The 20,994-nt window shown below is 32.8% G+C and overlaps 2 protein-coding genes across 2 annotated transcripts; one reads left to right on the forward strand and one right to left on the reverse strand.

Annotated features, from left to right (window-relative positions):
* Nucleotides 1-3,717: 3,717 nt before the first annotated feature.
* On the forward strand, nt 3,718-6,526 carry Sirt4 (NAD-dependent protein deacylase sirtuin-4). Its single transcript, XM_028187469.2, has 4 exons — nt 3,718-3,950; nt 4,050-4,240; nt 5,125-5,352; nt 5,973-6,526. Exons 1-4 carry the CDS (start codon nt 3,782-3,784, stop codon nt 6,294-6,296), a joined length of 912 nt encoding a protein of 303 aa, XP_028043270.1. The 5' UTR covers nt 3,718-3,781; the 3' UTR covers nt 6,297-6,526.
* A 7,697-nt stretch (nt 6,527-14,223) lies between these two features.
* Nucleotides 14,224-20,708, reverse strand: Pp4-19C (protein phosphatase 19C). Its single transcript, XM_028187479.2, has 7 exons — nt 20,492-20,708; nt 20,186-20,358; nt 19,617-19,769; nt 18,236-18,354; nt 17,432-17,613; nt 16,542-16,731; nt 14,224-15,929 (listed from the first exon to the last, which is right to left on the reverse strand). The coding sequence occupies exons 2-7, from the start codon at nt 20,333-20,335 to the stop codon at nt 15,800-15,802; spliced, it is 924 nt and encodes a 307-aa protein (XP_028043280.1). The 5' UTR covers nt 20,336-20,358; nt 20,492-20,708; the 3' UTR covers nt 14,224-15,799.
* Between the last annotated feature and the right edge of the window lie 286 nt (nt 20,709-20,994).

A 20,994-nucleotide genomic window follows, 5' to 3' on the forward strand; every position in this document is an offset into this window, starting at 1 on the left:
AAGGGATTTTATGACCTGGTAACTAAGACCTTTAGGTCATGTCTTATTTTAATTTATATTCTTATTTTATGAAAAATGATAATAAGGAGTGAAATGAAAGGAAATGAAGATGATTAATTTGAGACATTAATCAACTGGGATGAAAATAAATGAAATAAGATGAGATAAAATGGTGGTCATTAACTGAGATTTTTTCAGTGGAATTTTTGGAGGATCCCGAGAAGTTACGTCCAGCAGCTTTGTTTCATTTTCCCACATTTGTGCACTTTCACAGATATTAAACAGTCAATAAGCCACCGTTATTACACATTTAAACCTGAAGTAACACTAAATAGACAAAATAAAAAAATCACACAACTTCAGTCCTCGCGTTCCCGCCAAAAATCGCACTAGGGTTCTGATCAGTTGTGATCATAGATCTAAAGTTCTGACGTATCGATTTGTTGCGGTTATAAAAAGCTTATTACACTTGGCTAAATTTAGTCGACTGAATTCAGTGAAGTGTAATGGCTCCTCTTCACAATCGGCCATGATGGGCCAACAAATGATCGTCCATCATCCCTGCCATGATCAGGCAACTCTCCACACAATCGTGAACGTTCATTTACTGACTGTCTACTGTTAAGACGTCTAGGTATCGATGATGGCAATCGAGGAGATCGCGGCAATATTTTTACTTAGGTCGTATAGTTAATTAGTTAATGTACGCGAAGAAGAATCGTGAAAACGAGCATATGGCCCACCTGATGATGAGTGGTTACCGTCGCCCATGGATTTCAGCAATGCTAGGAGCAGAGCCAAGCCGCTGCCTACCGATAACGATAAACAAGATGGAGGAAGAGAAGTTGGTGGGTGGTGGCTATCAATTGGAACAAAACAAGGTCCATGCAACCATAGTTGTGTAGTGTTTTGTACAATTGACACACACTCGAGACAACTACATCCTGACTAATCGGCGCTGGTGTCGACGCTCACACAATCATGGGCCATCATTCCTTTGATCTACCGACACAACGCCGATTGCGCACCATCATACGCGATGATGGCCGATCACACACATTTATGCCCTCTACACTATCGTGAGTTTCTGTAATCGCCTATCATGGCCGATTGTAAAGAGGAGTCATAATAGCAGTCAGTAAGTTAGCCTACTAAATTCAGTAGCAAGAATGGTTTCTGACTGACTAAATCATTTAGAAGCCTAATTATAAACCCATTTAAGAAGGTGTAATCGCATTTAGTTACTTAATGATTTCAGTCGTCCCATAGCTCTCCGTGCACGGACGGTTTAGTTTGTTTTTTACTTCCAAATAAAAAGTATTTATTTCAGTCAGACATTTATAAATAGCCCGACATGTTTCAGAGGTAATTTTTGTGTAATGATATTAAAGAACTACAATTTTAAATCTTGATACGAATTTGCGGTTGCAAGAAATCTTAATGTTACAACCAATATTTCTTTTGGTCTTTTACTATCGTAGGATTAGAATGATTACATAAATTATATAATATATATACATAATAGACTATCGTAGTGTCGTAGGTTAATATCCTGTTTTTGAAAAAACGGAGTCACAAGGCTTAATAATAGGTCAAACGATCTCGAATCCATTCGTAGATAATGTCTGAAGTCTGCTGGTTCTAAATCACTCATAATGTTCATATTTGCTAACATTCCGCGCAGCAATAAATTTTCTTCACCGATATTTTTTTTATTTTTTTTAGAAATTGAAACAAAAAACAAAACAAAACAAAAACAAAAACAAAAAAGGGTGCGTGTACTTATGTACGCGCGTAAGAAGTTATACTTTATTTTTATAAAATTAATTTCTTTTTTTTAAATTTTAACTAATTAATAATATATATTTAAAGTTAATAATTTAATAATATTTAGTATGAATTGTATTAAATAATAATTTTGTCATTTATATTACTAAAAAATGAATGCTATTAACACTTTTTTTTACGAGTGTACATGCGCGAAAGTTCACCTGCGGCTATATTCAGACTCGCCAAGTTACGTCGGTCGTATTATAATGAGCGATTTAGTGGGCAACTTCATTTCTATTAATTTTGTGTCACGGTGCACGCGCATTGTAAAATTTCACTTTCATCAATTTTTCATAACGAACCTAAAGAAGTATAACTTCAAAAAAAATTTTTGTCTAGACAATACTGGGGCCATCCTCTTACCCACACGACACGTCTTACTTCGTCGCGCTTAAACTGACAATTGATTCAGTAACTGAATTTAGAACAGTGTAATCAGAAGCTTCTAACTTGCTTTTGCTTCTGAATTCAGTCGACTAAATTTAGCCAAGTGTAATAAGCCTTTAACTTAAATCATAGATTATATACCGTACCGTACTTATTAAGGTGAATGAAGTTAGCCCCTCAAAAAAATTTTTTTTTCCTATTTTATACTTATTTTCTGTTAATTCGTTTGTTCATCATTTGTTCATGATTGTTCACTGTTAATAATTGTTTGTTCTGCATTTATTTATTTTAAAAAAATATTTAAAAATATACCTACAAGTTAGCCCCTCTAATGCAATTTTTAATATTTTTTCATCCTTAATGACTCGTAAATATTCATTTTCGATTGTTCTTATATAAAACACGTTTGTTCTCTTTCGAAATTACTCGTTTTTTGTTTAATTTACTATTTTTATTAGTTGAATAAATGTATGCAAAATATGTGTACTGCGCATGCGTCAACTATAATGCCTAAACTTTCTACGCGGTTTTAATCGTGAAAAAAAAAACCAAATATAAATTCTGAAGGAGCAATTAATTGGTATACAGTTTAATTAAAAAATAAATAAATGAAATAATGTGCATTGGCGTTAAGTTAGACCAAATACATTTTTTCCATCCTCTTACCTATCGTATTAAAATGTTATTTTACTAATGTTAGGAATATAATTTCGACTGTGTAAAAAAGTTATTATAATGTATACCTATATTATCTCTTGAAAGATAAATAATGAACATATTTACTTATTTGTTTATATTACCTATGTGGACTCCCTATCTTTTTTATACCTTCATAACGATAAGTAGGAGGATGGAAAAAATGTATTTGGTCTAACTTAACGCCAATGCACATTATTTCATTTATTTATTTTTTAATTTTTTTAATTAAACTGTATACCAATTAATTGCTCCTTCAGGATTTATATTTGTTTTTTTTTTCACGATTAAAACCGCGTAGAAAGTTTAGGCATTATAGTTGACGCATGCGCAGTACACATATTTTGCATACATTTATTCAACTAATAAAAATAGTAAATTAAACAAAAAACGAGTAATTTCGAAAGAGAACAAACGTGTTTTATATAAGAACAATCGAAAATGAATATTTACGAGTCATTAAGGATGAAAAAATATTAAAAATTGCATTAGAGGGGCTAACTTGTAGGTATATTTTTAAATATTTTTTTAAAATAAATAAATGCAGAACAAACAATTATTAACAGTGAACAATCATGAACAAATGATGAACAAACGAATTAATAGAAAATAAGTATAAAATAGGAAAAAAAAATTTTTTTGAGGGGCTAACTTCATTCACCTTACTTATTAATTGACCTAAAAAACCATAGACCTATTAGGTTTCCTCCATGGAGTTAAATAGTAACTCTATGGTTTCCTCATATTAAGTGTATAATCTATGGGTTTCCTACTTCAGTGTACAAAACACACTGAGTAAATATATTAAGTGTATAATCTATGCACTGAGTGACTAGTTAAAGTTATTTTGTTTGAAGCAATTGGCAATATGTTAAAAAGATTTATACCGTTTAATAATAATGCTATTAGCAGACACATCGTGTGTGTTCCGAAACATAAACCACCCGAAAAAAAGGATTTTGACGTTTTGAAAGAGTTCTTAACAAATCATAATAAAATTTTAATTTTGACTGGTGCTGGTATTTCTACTGAATCAGGTAAAAGTATTTGGACGATAAAATTTTCATTGAACGTTATTTACGCTACGCACTGTGTCCTCTGTGAAGTAGTACACTAATAAAGTTAGTGGTCGTTAGGTATTCCTGACTACAGATCGGAGGATGTTGGTCTGTATGCCCGTAGTAATCACAAACCTATACAGTATCAAGAATTTGTGAAGTATCCGAAAGTAAGACAAAGGTACTGGGCAAGAAATTATATAGGTTGGCCGAGATTCAGTTGTGTGCAACCGAACGTCACACATCTCTGTATTCGAGAACTAGAGAAGGTATATTAAAGGAATCAACTACATCATCACTTTTCATCAACATTCGGGTATAACTATTATTTAATCAGTCGAATGTAAAATAATAATTTTAATTATGCCAAAGTAATGTATTCGCAGTAAGGGAATGAAGGAATCCTAAGAAAATATGTCATTAAAATGTTATTGTAGTTTACAATGCTTAACAATAATCACCTGAGAACAGAGTTTTTTAATTTACTGCATAAATGAATGGATGATCTTACTTTCTTGTATTAAACGGTCATTGGTGAGGCATGTGAATACTACCTTGAGACCTGACATTGTAGTTTCAATTGTGTAGTAGAATGGCTGTGCTAACATTTAAATTTTACTGCTTTGTCACACAAATAGGCCTATAATGAAGCTACTGAGTTATGCAGACTTACAATACATCATACCACTACATTTCTTTATCTTTCTTTTCTCTTTTTATCTTATTTAGTAGCTTACAATTAGTTTGGTATATTCACACCCCAACTGATGTTAAGTGGTTTCTTGAACCAATGTATGTCACAATGTGAATACTCAGTGAGATGATCAATGATAGAAATTTTTAATATATATATATGAAAACAGCTAATGAAATAGTCATATTTTTATAAGTTAAAAATATACTGTAAACACCTTCCCAAGCTATTATATAAATTAGTGAGATATAAGTATACTGTAATAAGTAAACCTTATTCACTCCATTAGAATTTTATAAAAGTATTATCAGAAACTTATATAAGCATGTCAATTTGGATTGATCACATTCATTTCAAAGCTTTTATACCTTTAAACTAAATCAGATTAGTTTATCATTTATCATTGCAGTGTGGTATTACTGATAATCATATTATTATTAATATGTTTTTTATCCACAGAAGGGAAAAGTGACATCTATAGTGACACAGAATGTGGATAGACTTCACCACAAAGCTGGCTCTGAAAAAGTTATTGAATTACATGGGACAAGCTACTTAGTTCAATGTCTCAAATGCCCCTATGAAATAGACAGACATGAACTCCAAGAAATATTAACAGAGAATAATCCAGATATGGAAAGTAGTTTCTCCATGATAAGACCGGATGGCGATGTTGAATTGTCGAGGGTAATTTCTATATAAACATATCAAGCCGTGAAAGGCTATTTGGTTTAAGCGACATTTTGGCAAATTTACAGGAGAGCCAATTAAAGTTTAAAATTAAGAATAAATATCAAACGAAAACCTTCTTCAGCTATTTGAATGAAGTAAACTTAGCTGCAAACTTAATTGCAGTTCAATTATAATTCACCTGTGGGTGAATTTGTGGGACATTGATAGCTCACTTAGTTTTTCGCCGGATTTTCTCAGTGGGTCGTATTTCCGATCCGGTGGTAGATTCTGCGAAGCACGGCTCTTGCTAGGGTTCGTGTTAGCAACGTCATCAGGTTTGAACCCCGTGAGGTCACCTATTAGTTAAGGCTACGCTGGAATAACCTCTCAAGGCTACCAGCTCAGGTAGGGAAAAAAAAAGTAGGTTCAGTACATGTATATAAATATATTTATGATGTATGTACTCATGATAATTCACATCGTGTACATCATGTACATGCACATCGTGTAATAAAAATCAAACCCGCAAAATTATTATTTGCGTAATTACTGGTAATAGCCTCTCTATGATAATGTTAGAGAGACAGCCAAATTACTTCACAATTCAACTTACTAATGAGTCTCCTTAATTTTAGGAACAAGTAGAAAAATTCCGAGCTCCACTCTGCCCAAAGTGTGAAGGGCCTTTGAAACCAGACATAGTGTTTTTTGGTGACAATGTACCCAAATATCGCGTGGAACAAGTCAGAAAAGAAGTGACTAGCAGTGATGCCATATTTGTAATGGGATCAAGCCTCACAGTTTATTCTAGCTATAGAATTATATTGCAAGCCAGAGATGAACACAAAAACGTAGCTATATTAAATATTGGACCTACCAGAGCAGATGATATTGTTAATATAAAAGTATCTACAAAATGTGGTGATGTTTTACCTGAATTATGTAAATCTTTAAATTAAATGTAATTAAAACAAAATAATTATACAACTCTAACATTTCTGACATGATCATAAAAGTGATTTTTCTATATTATAGAATAATTGAACATGAACATGCCTTTATGCCTTTAGACTTTAGGCCTTGAAATGTACAGATGTTAAAATAGCTATAAGAAGAGTTATAATGTATATTTTTTGTAGTTTTGTTGTTTTAACAAAGATTTTGGGAAAATAAAAAAAAAATAACAAAATTTTATTTTATTTGTTAGATAAAAGAACAAATGAGACAATGAAATTGCTTTTTTGTGTAAGATTTAATCTTTAAAAGAATTTATTTTTTAAGGAATACGGTCGTCAGCACGTTATAACACCTTTATTTTAATACTGCCTTCTGCTCTTTATAAAACTAAAAGGTATTTATAACAAGTAATAAATATATACATAATTTTTTACTTTTGTAGGTAGACTAGCATATTGACCACCTGATGATGACTGCTTACCGTCATTTATGGACGTCAGCTATGCTAAGAGCAAAGGGAAGTCCCTGCCTACCACTAAGTACTCTTCACAAAACTCGTTCGAATTTCAGCGTAATGACAAAAGGATCCTTCTTTGCAGTGTACGCACAAACTTGCCTTAAATGGGTCGAACTGAACTAAATTTAATTAACCCAACCGGAGACCTGCTCCAGAGTTCCCCTTCGGACAGAAATATTGATCGTCTCTCCTGCATCAAACTAACAGATACTGTAATGGCTGATATATTGCATATCCCGTATGCGCGTGTGTATTATTCGCTAAGAAAATTCATGACGTGGTTATTTTCCGAGAAATTCATCTAACTATAAATAAAGGAGAACTATTCATTCCCAATTACGTTTAATAATATTATCTTCAATTCGATAATACTACTTACTTAACCTAACGTTTAAAAACAATGTCCTATCTGGTATACCTATAGTATAATAAATTATAATTAATCATGTAATAGTCTCTTCCTCTTAACACGGTATCGGTTGTATTAATTGAATGTTCATGCAAATTCGCGTGAATTAAAAAATTGTATTAGAAAAATTACAGCATAATAAGAAGAATGTGACTAATGCCATCTACCGCTGAAGGCTTTACTTAAAACCTGTTTAAGGGCATACTGTAGCTCTCAGAAAACGGAGGTAAAACTCACTATCGGCATACGTTTTTTCTAGAAACATTATGGACTACCCACAAGCTTAACGAACTCTTTGACCTGTCGCCACAAAAAAGTGTTTAGTGATGGAACGCCCCCCTAGATTGCTTTGGAGCCCTCCGAGATTGCTGTTCCATTTTTAAGCGAGAATTACATATTTTTTTTGTAAATGCTTAATGAGGCTCAGGGGCTACGAATAATAAAACTATGGAACAGTAACTCGCCTACAATTGCACTTTAAAAAATGGTTCCATTTACTCCACCCAGCGCACCCTTATGACGATGACGTTGTGCAGTAGTAATGAATTCATGAAATATTTTCTCGTTTTTTTATTAAATAACTTTATTAGTGCAATCAAAATAAATGCAGTTTATAAGTTAGTACATGAGATGAAAATATGATAATTAAACTTAAAATCAATACTACTACTACTACTACTACTAGTATACAAGGTGTAAGGCACACGACTTCCACTTTCAAGTATGTATACATGGCCTCTTTTTGAAAGTGTATGCTGCATATTGTGCTATTTTAGCAATGCTTCCAATTTGTTTCATTTATTTCCAAGCGTACTATCACAAGCGGCTATCCATTTTTTACATAGAATTTCATTTGTCGAAAATCTGCAGTAATAAAATCATTTGTTATCACTGCATAATATGATACTTGTTACTTAAATAAAACTTGTTTTATCTGAGCAGTATAAAGTAGTACTACTGCATAGAAAAAGTAGGCGTACATATTGCATAACACTATCCATCATCAATATTATGAAATTTTACGATGTTTGTATACTTAATTATGAAAGCTAATTCCACTGTTTTTCATATCTGTATGGCTTTTACACCATTTCACGACATACGATTGCATACTTGCAAAATTAAAAAGCGCAAAATAATGCCCGACGAAAACACGACCGCATGACACGAATGCCAAAGCGAACTGGCGCGCCGTTCTGTAGCTATTTTAAGCCCCGCCTTCCGCGGTAGCTATTTACGTGGAACCATTTTTGAAGCGTAATTACTTTTCTATAGTTTTATTATTCGTAGCTCCGGGGGTTACATGAGCCACGGATAGTCTACTTCACTCTTTCCGGGACGACATGACTCTAAGCTTCAATACACAAAAAAACCATCTTCAGGTCTTGAAACCTACGCTAGATTACAATTACAACAATTTATTTATTATTGTTTTTGGACTTCTTAAAATATTTACCTTATAGGAAGAATCCTTATGGCAGTGTACAATTTAGAACTTTGGGTTGTATGATTTTTTATTTTAATCTTAATACAAGCATAATTCAACAAGACTTGGTCACAATAAACTTGCAAAATTTATAACTTTTGAATGAAAATAACACGTGGTCATATTAATCTCAGTTACAGCTAATTAACATTACATATCTAACTTTTATAGAAGTATATTCTTTAGAATATTTTATTTTTATTAAATGCTTTCTTGATTAAATTGTTAAATGTGAAATATGTAATTAATAATTTTATATTCGATCGTTTAACTTCACCATATTTATAGCTTTTTCCGCGAAACAATCTTGCTGCGTATGCAGAAATTTGATTTCTATTGTAAGTTAGATATGAGTCGTCTATTATCAAAGGCGGCAATCTGTACAATTGGACAAAATTTTTTTATTGATATGTCAATACAGATTTATTTGAATATAATCGTCTCCTTCAAAGAATACGGTTCAAAACCTGCATTAAATAAAGGTTAATAGTTAACCTGTTATTTATCTAAGATGTCGTTCCGAAGAGTTTTGTGACTGCCAATGGAATACAAAGTCAATAATTCGTTTTTCTGATTTACCAATCATTGTCCAAAAGTCAGATTGCCGCCTTTGATAATAGACGACTCATATGTAAAAGTTGAAAAATAACAACGTTTGTTTCGAAGTAGAGCCGTGTCTGTGTGCTTAGTGTGAATTTTTTAACGTTCTCGATAGCGTAAATGTTGACTCAAATTTAATTTGGTACCTGTGGATTTGGATCGTTTGCCTATGTTTGCCACTAGGGGCGCTGTTGTAGTTTTTTTTTTTTTTTTGCAAAAGTTGGGATTTACAAATTTGTCAGGTTTACAAATGAGTCGTCTATTATCAAAGGTTGCAATCTGTGCATTTGGACAAAAAAATGTTATTGATATGTCAATACAGATTGATTTGAATATAATTGTCTCCTTCAAAGAATACGGTTCAAAACCAGCATTAAATAAAGGTTAATACTTAACCTGTTATTTATCTAAGATGTCGTTCAGAAGAGTTTTGTGACTGCCAATGGAATACAAAGTCAATAATTCTTTTTTCTGATTTACCAATAATTGTCCAAAAGTCACATTGCCGGCTTTGATAATAGTCGACTCAAATCTAACAGAGTGAGCTTAAAATTTTAATTGTTCTAAACTCTACGATACTTTTTTAATATAATTAATCTGTGCATTTAACGTGCGCTACTGTACGCTATACATGTGCATGAAGGCCCTAAAATCCTCCCTTTTGTGACAAGGCTGATGATAGTATTTACTTTTTTTATGAAATGTAAAGTAAATTAATTGAACACGCAATGGATCTGAAAACAAATTTTAATGTCTGCTGTCTGCAGCAAGATACCATTAGATTTACCTTTTAGAATTACTGTGAACATATTTGTTCAAATCCAAGCGGTTTCCAGTATGTGTTGTATACACACAATTTTCACATTCTCTCTGAACTGAATAGGTGGACTGGTGGTTCACTGGTGGTAGGACCTCTTGGGAGTCCGCACGGGTAGGTACCACCACCCCGCCTATTTCCGCCGTGAAGCAGTAATGCGTTTCGGTTCAAAGGGTGGGGTAGCCGTTGTAACTATACTGAGACCTTAGAATTTATATCTCGAGGTGGGTGTCGCGTTTACGTTGTCGATGTATATGGGCTCCAGTAACCACTTAACACCAGGTGGGCTGTGAGCTCGTCCACCCAACTAAGCAAAAAAATAGTACAAATGGTTTACAAAGAAAACTGTTCTTACAAAACATATGATGATAATTTTGTTTTGCTTGTTCATAGTTCGAAGACTTGTTTGGCAAAGGATAATTAGGTACGTACCTAACTTCAGTGATGCTCCAGTGAATTTAAGTAGGTATATGCATTATAATACTCAACATCATTTCGTCAATTTCGTGTAAATAATAACCTTTTGAATAAGAAAATTAATACATTACACGTATTAAGCTATTTAAATACTATTCACTACTTTTCGTTATTTAAACTAAATGTATTCAGAAATAATTCGAAAATTACAATAATTTAAATACATAAATAGTAAACCAAAACATTATTTTGCTTCAGAAACAGACTTTCAAATATAAAAGTTCTTACACCATAGTTGTACATTTATAAAAAGATAATTAATTTGCGACAAACTAGATGTTAATGAATAATTATACCGAAAATTCTCATAATCCGAGTTCTAAAACTTTATTTACCTAATTCTTTATTCTAACTAAATGCTAAAATGCTATGCTACGCATCAAATATAATCATCGGTCATTTAAATGCCATAATTTTCTCGTAACTTGAATTACCTTAGCTTTGTATAATATAAATGCCACAATTTTTTCGTAATTTCAATTACCTTAGCTTTGTATATGAAGCTAAAAATCCTCTTAAGAGTAATATTTTATTCAACTTAATTTCTAGATTCCTTGATGTTATTAGTAACAAAAATAAATTGTGAACTTTCATATCCAAAAAATACATATACAACAAAAAATTGCTTCGAAGCCCAAATCCATGTTGTTTCAAACCAGCGAATATGAAAGTGAAAAAAAAAGTGTAAAACGCTAATTTCCTGCGCGACCTGTCGACCTTACGTGTCATTTGGTACCTACCTATTTAATTGTGTGGACACACATTGCGAAGTTTGAAAAAAAATTTTTAACTTTTTTAGATTAGCTTAGTTCCGGTGCTATTTCACCGTAAGGGCCGAGTCACACCGGAATGGCAGCGATGGCAGCGGCCCCCGGCGTCGCCGCTTGCAGCCTCGGCCTCCAGACTGCACGCGCATAGTCTCCTCTTGACTAGTTTAGTTTCTTCATTCGGCAATGATACTCGTGTTTGGAGTGAACATGATAGAATTGGTCATTATATATGACCGCGGTGCCGCGAGTGGCCTTATGACGCCGCTGGCAGAACCACCGAAAAGACGCACATGGCGCACGGCTGTTCGCTTCACCGCGAGCAGGCGCCGGCTGTGTCGCGACCTTTTCAAGCGATACTGATCTTTTAAATATATAGATAAAGTTTAAATTTATTTTACACTGAAAGTGCTCGCCGCGACACTGCCAATCCGGTGTGACTCGGCCCTAAGATATCACTATGCTTACTCCGAGTTTAACGTTCTCGATAGCGTAAAAGTTAACTCATATTTGTGGGATTGTCATTTTAATGGTATCGTTTGCCTACGTTTGCCCGTTAGGGATGCTGCTCCAACTGCACACAAAATTGGGTTAACTTTTACGCTATCGTGAACGTTAAAAAACTCGCACTACGCACACAGATTCATAAATATAAATCATTACAAGTCACTAATAGGAAATCGAACAACTCATGTTTCGAAATTGCCTTGCAAATTACAAAGCTTGGCTGTATGCAACGGGCGCCATCATTTCGGGCACGAAATTCGAAACATTTTTTTGCAAAAAGTCGAATACCCACATATGCGTAAAATTCTATTAAAAAATTAAGAATTATTAAATTTGTTTCAACCATTTCAAGCAATTCATTGATGCTTTACAACTGTGAATTAAGTTCGTTTTTTTTACATCTACATAAATTTAAATTGTTCATTACCACTTTTCAGATGTTTTAATTTGGCAATAAAATATTTATACGTTTGTCTGTCGGTGCACAGAGATTTTAACTAATCAGCTGTTGAATGTACCGTAGAATGGGGTAAATAGGGACAAAATCGACCTTCAGATTGAATTTTAAAATAGTTCCAATTAAATAGTCACTGCTCAACCAAAGAAATAAGTTGAGTCTTGAACGTACCTAGGTGATAAAAACCGTTACATTATTTTAATTATTCATTTTAAAGAAATAATCGGTAAAATAATGGCCGTCCCAATTTACCCAGCGTCCGGGGTAAATTGACACGGTTGAGGGTTAAATTGGGATATTTGTAAGGGTTGTCAACTCGCAGTACTGCGATATATAGGTAGGTGCCATATAATAATTTATATGGACCGAAATGATGAATACAATCCATAATTTAAGCACAATACACAACATAGTGTAAATTAAGCTGGTTTCTATTCCGAAGCGATGTGACGTGAATGATAATCAACAATACAATGATCAAAAAAAGTATGTGCATGTTATATTTTAGAAAATTATTATTTAATTTCCTTAAAAATCACAACTCTGAAACAAAATCATAAAATAGAATAAAAAATAGAAAACAAAAGGACTGGAAATGCAATAATACAATTTTATTTAATCAACATTTTCAAAATAATCTTTGAGCAAGAGTAAGATATCAGGTGAATAAGATAAAAAAACAGCTTTATCTGATTACTGCCAATAATAACAAAAATAAAAGAAATTCTTTCTAAGCGAAATAACTAAACTCAATTAATTCACTCACTCATAATTGGATATCTCGGATTTTTAATTAATGTTACATTTAAAATCTGAGGCCTGTTTTTATTTGTGTGTGTTCGTTGTGAATGTTAACAAAATCATGATTCGATGCGTGAATAGATTCTGAAATAATAAAAGTTTTGATTCGTTTGAGTTCTTTTAACTTTTAATTTTTTTTATTGCTATAAAGAACATACGACCGGGCAGATATTACAAGGTAAATGTCGCGAAAAAAAAGTAATTATATATATACTTTTCTTTTACCTATAATACTTACATAAACTAACTGATAAACACATTAACCTTCTTTACATCACGCAATTAAGTGATAGTATAGGCTAAAAAATCTATTATAAGATATCAGTGACAACCCTAACAAGCCATCCCTATTTTGTCTTTTGGCGTTCCAATTTTGTGTTTTCTCGTCCCTAATTTTTCCAGTCTCGTTCCAAATTACCCTACATACGTCCCAATTTTCCCCAAAAAGAAAGGAAAAAATATACATTTTTTATTTTGTCGAAATATTGTATTTAAAATAAGAATATTGCAACTTACCGTTTGTTGTGGTATTTCCAGGTGTATTAAAAACTTATATAAACTGTGATCTTATTGAAAAAACAACGATAATATCACTTTTTTTAAAAGTTCTTTAAGCTGTTTTAAAACGCACTTTTCAACCTCTATTTTAAATTTAATTTGACTAATTTTTGGGACCAACTTAACTCATGTTTAGTACTTCCATAGTTAACTTGGTTTTTCTTCCATACATTGATAAATATTACCTTAAAGAAAATTAGGTAGATTCCGTGCTACAAGTACTTTGAGAATCTTCCGCAGGTTTGTCCCAATTTACCCCAGGATCCCAATTTACCCCATGTCATGGTAACTGTTTCAATATTTTATTTTTTTATAAGTACCCACTTATCAAAAAATAAAATACATTACACTACGCATACGATTAGCAATATTTTTCTTTAAAGGTCCAATAGATACTGTGTGTACTTTGTAATTCACGAAGAACTAAGTATAAATAAATGCCTATGATTCTTTCGTTCATAAAACTAATTCCAAAACGCTACGATTTTAACTTGTGTACTTATTCTACTATTGATCAATTCAAAGGAAATGAATTTTTAGACAAAATCATATTTTATTTGAATAATATACTGTAGGAAATACTTGAATGTTTTTTGTTTTTGTTTTATTAACACAGATTACTTATTAGCTAAAAGACTTACTTACAAAACGAAACTGCTATTACACTCTCGCTAAATCCAAAGTGAGATCACCACTAAAAACTTAGAAATTCACCACAGTCAAATAAGGAATTATGAACATATTTTGAATAGGAACTACTACTACTACTTGGTGAAATTACACTTTTGTATTTTTTCTTGCATAGATTGATAAACGTCCACCTAGTATTAAGCAGTGACCGGAGACCACAATAGTGGTACCTACCCAAGCGGGCCTACTACCCTGGCACCGGAAATTACGCAAATTTTGAAAACCTTCATACTTGGTCTTTATTACACGCCGATATACCTTCATCGTGGAAGATGTCCGTGAAAGAGTAAAGTACGCATTTTCTAAAAAAAAAAAAAAAACTGCCTACGCGAATTGGAACATCGACATAGTCCTTTCGCTTAATATTAATACCAATATGGCAGATGTCTTAACTTTTAGGTCACGATAATTATATGTCTGTCACATAATATTGTTTCATGGTAAATTTCGATTCTGCTCATGACGATATTTTGTAAATTACCAATTTTTATATAAAATCATCACTCATCAAACTATGCTCAGTTCTGTTCAGACAATTCTATTTTTGCGGTCATATCTAAACTATGCAAATAAACTACTAGGTACACTAACATAAATGGAAAACAATGTTTAAATACAAAACCTTTGTACAAACATGGAAAGTTTTTTTTTTAAGCCAGCAATGTTAAGCAAAAGCAGCTGGATGACGAATCTGCGTCTTCTCGTGCTCGTTATTTTAAATTGTGATACACTACGGATGACGCTATAACACTTTTATAATTTTTCGATGGAATTTTTTGACGAGCTTGTATCAAGCATCAAGCCATAATTGGTATCACCCGATATATGCTTAATCAAAACACCCACTCGCTCAATCATTCGTGCCACAACTCAAGCAGTCTCTAGAAGAAACATAACAGGAGATAACACAGTTATTACGTAGACAGCATTGACATTCAGTGAAAATTCCTTAACATTTTGAAACATAGCAGTCATGAAATAAAATTCGAAATAATGAATTAGCCCCCATTAGCGACAGTGTAATAACAGTACTTCACAGTAATACGCGCGCAATGTAATTAATAAATTTAAATCATTAAATAAACATACTTAAATGACATTTAGAAGTTGATTTCTTCTCATACATTATCAATAAAATTTTGGTCATGTACATCACTTGAATGCAGTAAATCGTATTATCTTACATCTCTCTATTGAATACATAGGTGCACTTACACTATGAAAACTAATTTTCGGACATTTTCCTTCCAATAATGCATAAGACAAATCACTTGTTCACAAACATAGTCACATCATTAACACTTGCCAGTCTTGAAATCACAAAAACAAATCTCTACATTAAAATTGTTTCGTCACTATATATATTATATTAAACCGAAATACAAGTTGTTCGTGTCAATTGTCTATCTTACAGGAACATTATAAGAAGTATTCGGCTAGGGGTTTCTTTGATGGTACTCCTCGAGATTCCTGCGGTGCTGCCTCGAATATTGTGAATTCACGTTGAAGATTTTCGTTTAACTCTAATATAGCAGCTACGTTTCCGCATCTGAATTAGAGAAGGAAAAACAGTGTGATTAGTGAGCACATACAGGTAACAATAGATTTAATTTTCGAGTACCGTAATACATTAATATCTGCACACAATACTGTATCCAGAAAATTTAAAGACTATAATTTATGAGATTCCCTTATTTGGGGTGACAGTTTTCGGAGCTTAAGGTTAGGAAGAGAGTACCGTCACCCACCTTGAGAAGATGAGGTCAAAATCTCAATTGACTTATAATAACTCTTATCTTTGTCCTAACCTTAAGCCTGGAAGTGAAATGGTCAAAATGGTGAAAGTGACCTGTGATCTAACGCATTCCCTAACACCAGTATTAGATATTGATTGATTTAACTGTACTGAATAATGATATTAATTTTAAAATGAGTCTATTAAGTTTACTGAATTAAAATTACTTTTACAGTTCGATTTCATGTTTTGCATGGTCCCTAAATATTTATGATTGTTATATTTTCATGGTAAAGGATGACAGAGTGAGTTGTCACTGACATTTAGTCAGTGCCAAAGAAAACTGTGTAGTTTTCAAAACCTTGAGAATAATATGATACACTGAATTTAGGCAAGAATCTGTGGTCTTTTGTCGACAATAAATACCTGTAACAATAATTAGGTGCAGACCATACAGTCAACACGGTCTCGTTGAAATGCCATTTGTAGCCCTCCATGACAAGCTGATGAGCTCGACAGATCATATCAATGTCATTTGACACGTTGAATTGAGCGACTACATCTGAGCCAAAGAGATAGCCAGCTCCTCTTGGTGAAACACCCCAACCTTGTGTATCTGCAATAGATAATACTATAATCTCAGTTCTTTAGGTAAAGAAGATTAAAAATATTTAGAATTAGATTTTAGTTAACTAGCCCAAGAATCATAATAATAATTCTTTCTGTACATGTCACCATTTTATTTGCCCTCCATATTAATCCCCAGAATATAATAATAACTACAAACTGAAGATACAAGGAAAATACTGTCATGAAAATTTGTGATAGTTTTCCTCTTGTGAGTTTATGGGTTAATTTATTTTTATCACAGAATGTCATCTGTTCATCCTTCACCATCGAAGTAAATGTTTTGCAGTTACCTGCCAGAGGAATTGTACTCAGATGCGGTTGCATTGCTTGATCAAAGTTGATTGCATGATTTACCAATTATATCACTAGGCACAGATCACATTATATAACTTTAGGTAAGGTGGATTTTCACAAATGTTCTTGGTTCTATTCTATATTCTAGTTCAGGATACAAACATCCATACAAATATTTTAAATGTGAAAGTGTTTGTTTGCCTTTTTTTTACGTCACCAACGAAACAATGCATTCACATGATTTTTAAAGTTATTGTATTAGGTCAGGAGTATGACATAGGCCACTTTCTAACCAGAAAAACATGTTTGTCCCAGGGGAAACTATACTGGCACTTTTCCTTAATCACGCGGACGAATCCAAGAGTGACAGCTAACCATTGTTTCATATTTACCTTCAGGATCACTCCACAACAAGTCACACATTGGTCCGTCGTGAGGAACCTCCTGCTTTCGATCAATAGTACGAATCTGATCTAGGGTGTGTATCGACGGACTTAGACCGCCGTGTACGCAGAATATCCTTCCATCGATAATGGCTGACAGTGATAAATAGTCAAATATTTCTGTACAGTATCTGGAATAAATAACATATTTTTCTCTATAGATAGATTTTTAAAAGTTGATTGTCAACAAAGAAGTCTGAGCATGGATTTGATATCAGAAATAGTAGAATCAGAATTAGAAAAAAATCTTTTAATGAGTTTTAGTCCAAAATGTAAAGCAGTTCTTTCCACTAACAAAATCAGTACAGGAATCTTATTAGGAGATTCTTGCCCACAAAAAAAGGCTAGCTACATTCACATCATCTTGTTAATTGTTATTGTGTGAATAGAAAGCATGATTTTGCTCATGAAAGGGGTTGTTTTTCTTTTCAAAAGATGTGTGAACAAACACTTCTTCACAGTATTTCTAAGTGCACACCTGCTCTTAAGTGATTACTGTAGCCAATACACATCAGAAAGTACATGTCACCATTAACCTTGATATATGAAATGTAAATATCAATAGTATAATTTAATGGCCATATCACTATTCGAACCTATGTGTGTGGACTAACATGACGTCCTAACACTAATAATTGTGCAGGTTTGATTTTGAGCACATAATATTACTTTTTGATCGTGGTAGTCAGTTGCGAACATATGTTAATAAGTAGCATCCAATGAAATTATGTATTTTGAATATCAGCCACTAACCTCCACACAGTGATGGAACCATATTTCCTAAGGCACTCATCGTAGAAACCATAAACCTGTGTGATTTGTCTCGATTCATGATTTCCTCTGATGAGTGTTATGCGATCTGGATACCTAACCTAAATTTTAAATATAATACAGCTTTAACAATTTAGTTTAATTCAGTTATTATGTTATTTTTTGCTATTTAACCACATCTATCTAAACTTTTCGAGAGTCAGAGTCTATAACTTATATAAAATAAATAAATAAATAAATATTTACTAACAATCACACCACGTTAACTGGTCCCGTGATAAGTTCGTAAAGAACTTGTGTTACAGGTACCAGATAACAGAAACAAATGTAAGATTTTTATTATACACATACATATATTTAATATACATCCATAACCCTGGAAAACATTTATATTTATCATACAGATATCTTCCCTTGGCGGGATTCGAACCCGCGACCCCCTTGTGTAGTGACCATGTCACTTACCACTACACCAGACGGCCATTAATATGGTTTAGTCTTGCATATTATATTGTCATTATATTATTTCCAAAGGGTTTCATGGCAATAAAAAATGAGAGATTAAACTTTAGAAGTAGTTTCAACTATATTGATATAAAATTTATGTATTTTATAAATATGAAAGTGTTTGTGTTGTAAGGGTGGTCTAAAATTGGTTGATATCTTCTTCCAAAATTATAATAAAAACTTGTTTCAGGTACATTTTTATGATTTCTTAAGGCAAAACTAGCTTTACTGTATTTATTATTTTTGTTGCAGAGAAAATAAGTACTGTTGCCTGAAATGCAAACACTGTTTTTCCAATTCTTTTTGAATGAAATGTAGAATTCTTCTATGGACTTAGCTTAATATAAAACAAGCCAGTGTCAACTCAGAGTCCATATAACCTACTACCATTTTATGACTGCTACTTTAAACAATAATGTATATGATATGATTTACTATAGTAGACATTAATAATGATTTAAAACTTGTGGGCACTCATGTATACTTTATATCCGTGCACAGTGATGAAACATGGAGCCACTAAAACATTCAACAGGTATCAATTAGAAGTTCCTTAGAGTTGCGAGAGGACAGCTTAGATGCAATGGTCTTCTTCCCTTTTATATAGGGTACTATAGTATTTTATCATACTAGAGAGAACTGGATGAATCATGACTCAAAGACTCATATAAGCAAGGTAAATAAATCGTAAAACACAATCAGAATCATTAATTTGTATAAGCTTTTTAAACAAGAGCTCAAGGCAAGAGAACAGGCAACTTCTGAAGTATCAATAAAGATCATAATGTTCACTCTTGAGATACTGATGCAATGTAATTAATGTGTGATTATTGTTCGATAATAATGTTAAAATTACCTTTAGTGCAAGTAACAATAAGAAAGTTTCAACAGAATAAAATCCTCTGTCCACAAAGTCGCCCATAAATAAATAATTTGTTTCGGGTACATCACCTCCAACTTTGAAAAGTTCTTTTAGATCATAAAACTGTCCATGTATGTCTCCACAAACCTATGGATAAAATATATTATTGAGTAATTTCCCAAGTTCAAGCAGAGGATTTACTTATATATTGATTTGAATTTTCTGTTACATCTCACAAGCTTTCATGGTTTAATAAATTTTGATTTCACTTGAATATTTGTTCACTTAACAGTTGAGAATGGTTTATTTTTTATAAGATACTTATAACATTCAATGTATACTAGGCAAACGTAACAATTCATTACATTTACAATTAGAATTTCTTTATTATTACGCATATTATGATTCATAAAAGAAATACTGCAATTTGATATGTTGTTATGGGTTATAAAGAACTTATTAACATATAAAGATGTGTAATTTAAATTTGTGAAATCATTTGATAGCACAATGATAGCATTATTATTTGAACATATCGTGAATATTTACATAATATACATTACCGTTACGGGCGAATCCACTCTTTGAACGTTACTTTCTTCTACCAAAATTTCTCGAGCTTTGGCGCACAGGGCTTTTACTTCTGCTTCCATTATAATCTCACATCTTTTCAGCTGTTCGATCTGACGATCGAGATCGCTCGTATCAGACATGTTAAAACACTCGGTCACGTTACCTTAAGAGATACAAATTTCAGTTTACATAGAAAAATTGGGCATTCTTTCAGTGGGGATAAACCAGAACACAACGAACCACCAAATAGTTAGGTTATAAAGACAATGAAGATAATTTTATTGTATAGTACTTACAATGTCTATTTCAACAACAGTTGAATGTTTTTATCTAATTTCGTTACTGATATCTCAATTATTACAATACTTTCGTTCGACAATTCTAACGCATCCGCCATTGACCGTAGTATATAGAATTGTTTTTAGTCTATGGCTCAAATATATTAACTGTATCTATGCTATGGCTGGTTGGTAGTTTATACAATCTAGGTACCTATACCATACTATTGAATTTGACTCATTCATCTAATGTTGCTATGTCTAAAAACGGATTGACGAATTTGGTACCACCATTCTACATACAGGGTGAAGGAAGAACTTTCATTAGAACGTTCGTAAGATTGATTAAAAACCATTTAGCATTTGAATGAGCATAATTTTCTTTTTTTTTAACGATTGATGGATAGCCAGTGGTCCAGAGGCCTTTCCAGTTTTCCAGTTCCATCAGGATAGCAAGGGAGGAGCAAGGGTTCAGCCCGGAGGGCTGGGATTTGCTAACAGCTACCCGAGCGAGTGCCTCC

Source organism: Bombyx mandarina, chromosome 16, assembly GCF_030267445.1.
Source record: "Bombyx mandarina strain Sakado chromosome 16, ASM3026744v2".
Classification (NCBI taxonomy): domain Eukaryota; kingdom Metazoa; phylum Arthropoda; class Insecta; order Lepidoptera; family Bombycidae; genus Bombyx; species Bombyx mandarina.

What these genes read in the sequence shown, in the direction of transcription:
- Sirt4 (XM_028187469.2), top strand. Translation starts at nt 3,782, where the DNA reads ATGTTAAAAAGATTTATACCGTTTAATAATAATGCTATTAGCAGACAC. An exon ending in TGGTATTTCTACTGAATCAG is followed by an intron (nt 3,951 to 4,049) that starts GTAAAAGTATTT and finishes AGTGGTCGTTAG; the next exon opens with GTATTCCTGACTACAGATCG. An exon ending in GTATTCGAGAACTAGAGAAG is followed by an intron (nt 4,241 to 5,124) that starts GTATATTAAAGG and finishes TTTTATCCACAG; the next exon opens with AAGGGAAAAGTGACATCTAT.
- Pp4-19C (XM_028187479.2), bottom strand. Translation starts at nt 20,335, where the DNA reads ATGTCTGATACGAGCGATCTCGATCGTCAGATCGAACAGCTGAAAAGA. An exon ending in GGTTCCATCACTGTGTGGAG is followed by an intron (nt 17,614 to 18,235) that starts GTTAGTGGCTGA and finishes TATTTATTCCAG; the next exon opens with ATACTGTACAGAAATATTTG. An exon ending in GTTGTGGAGTGATCCTGAAG is followed by an intron (nt 16,732 to 17,431) that starts GTAAATATGAAA and finishes TATCTATTGCAG; the next exon opens with ATACACAAGGTTGGGGTGTT.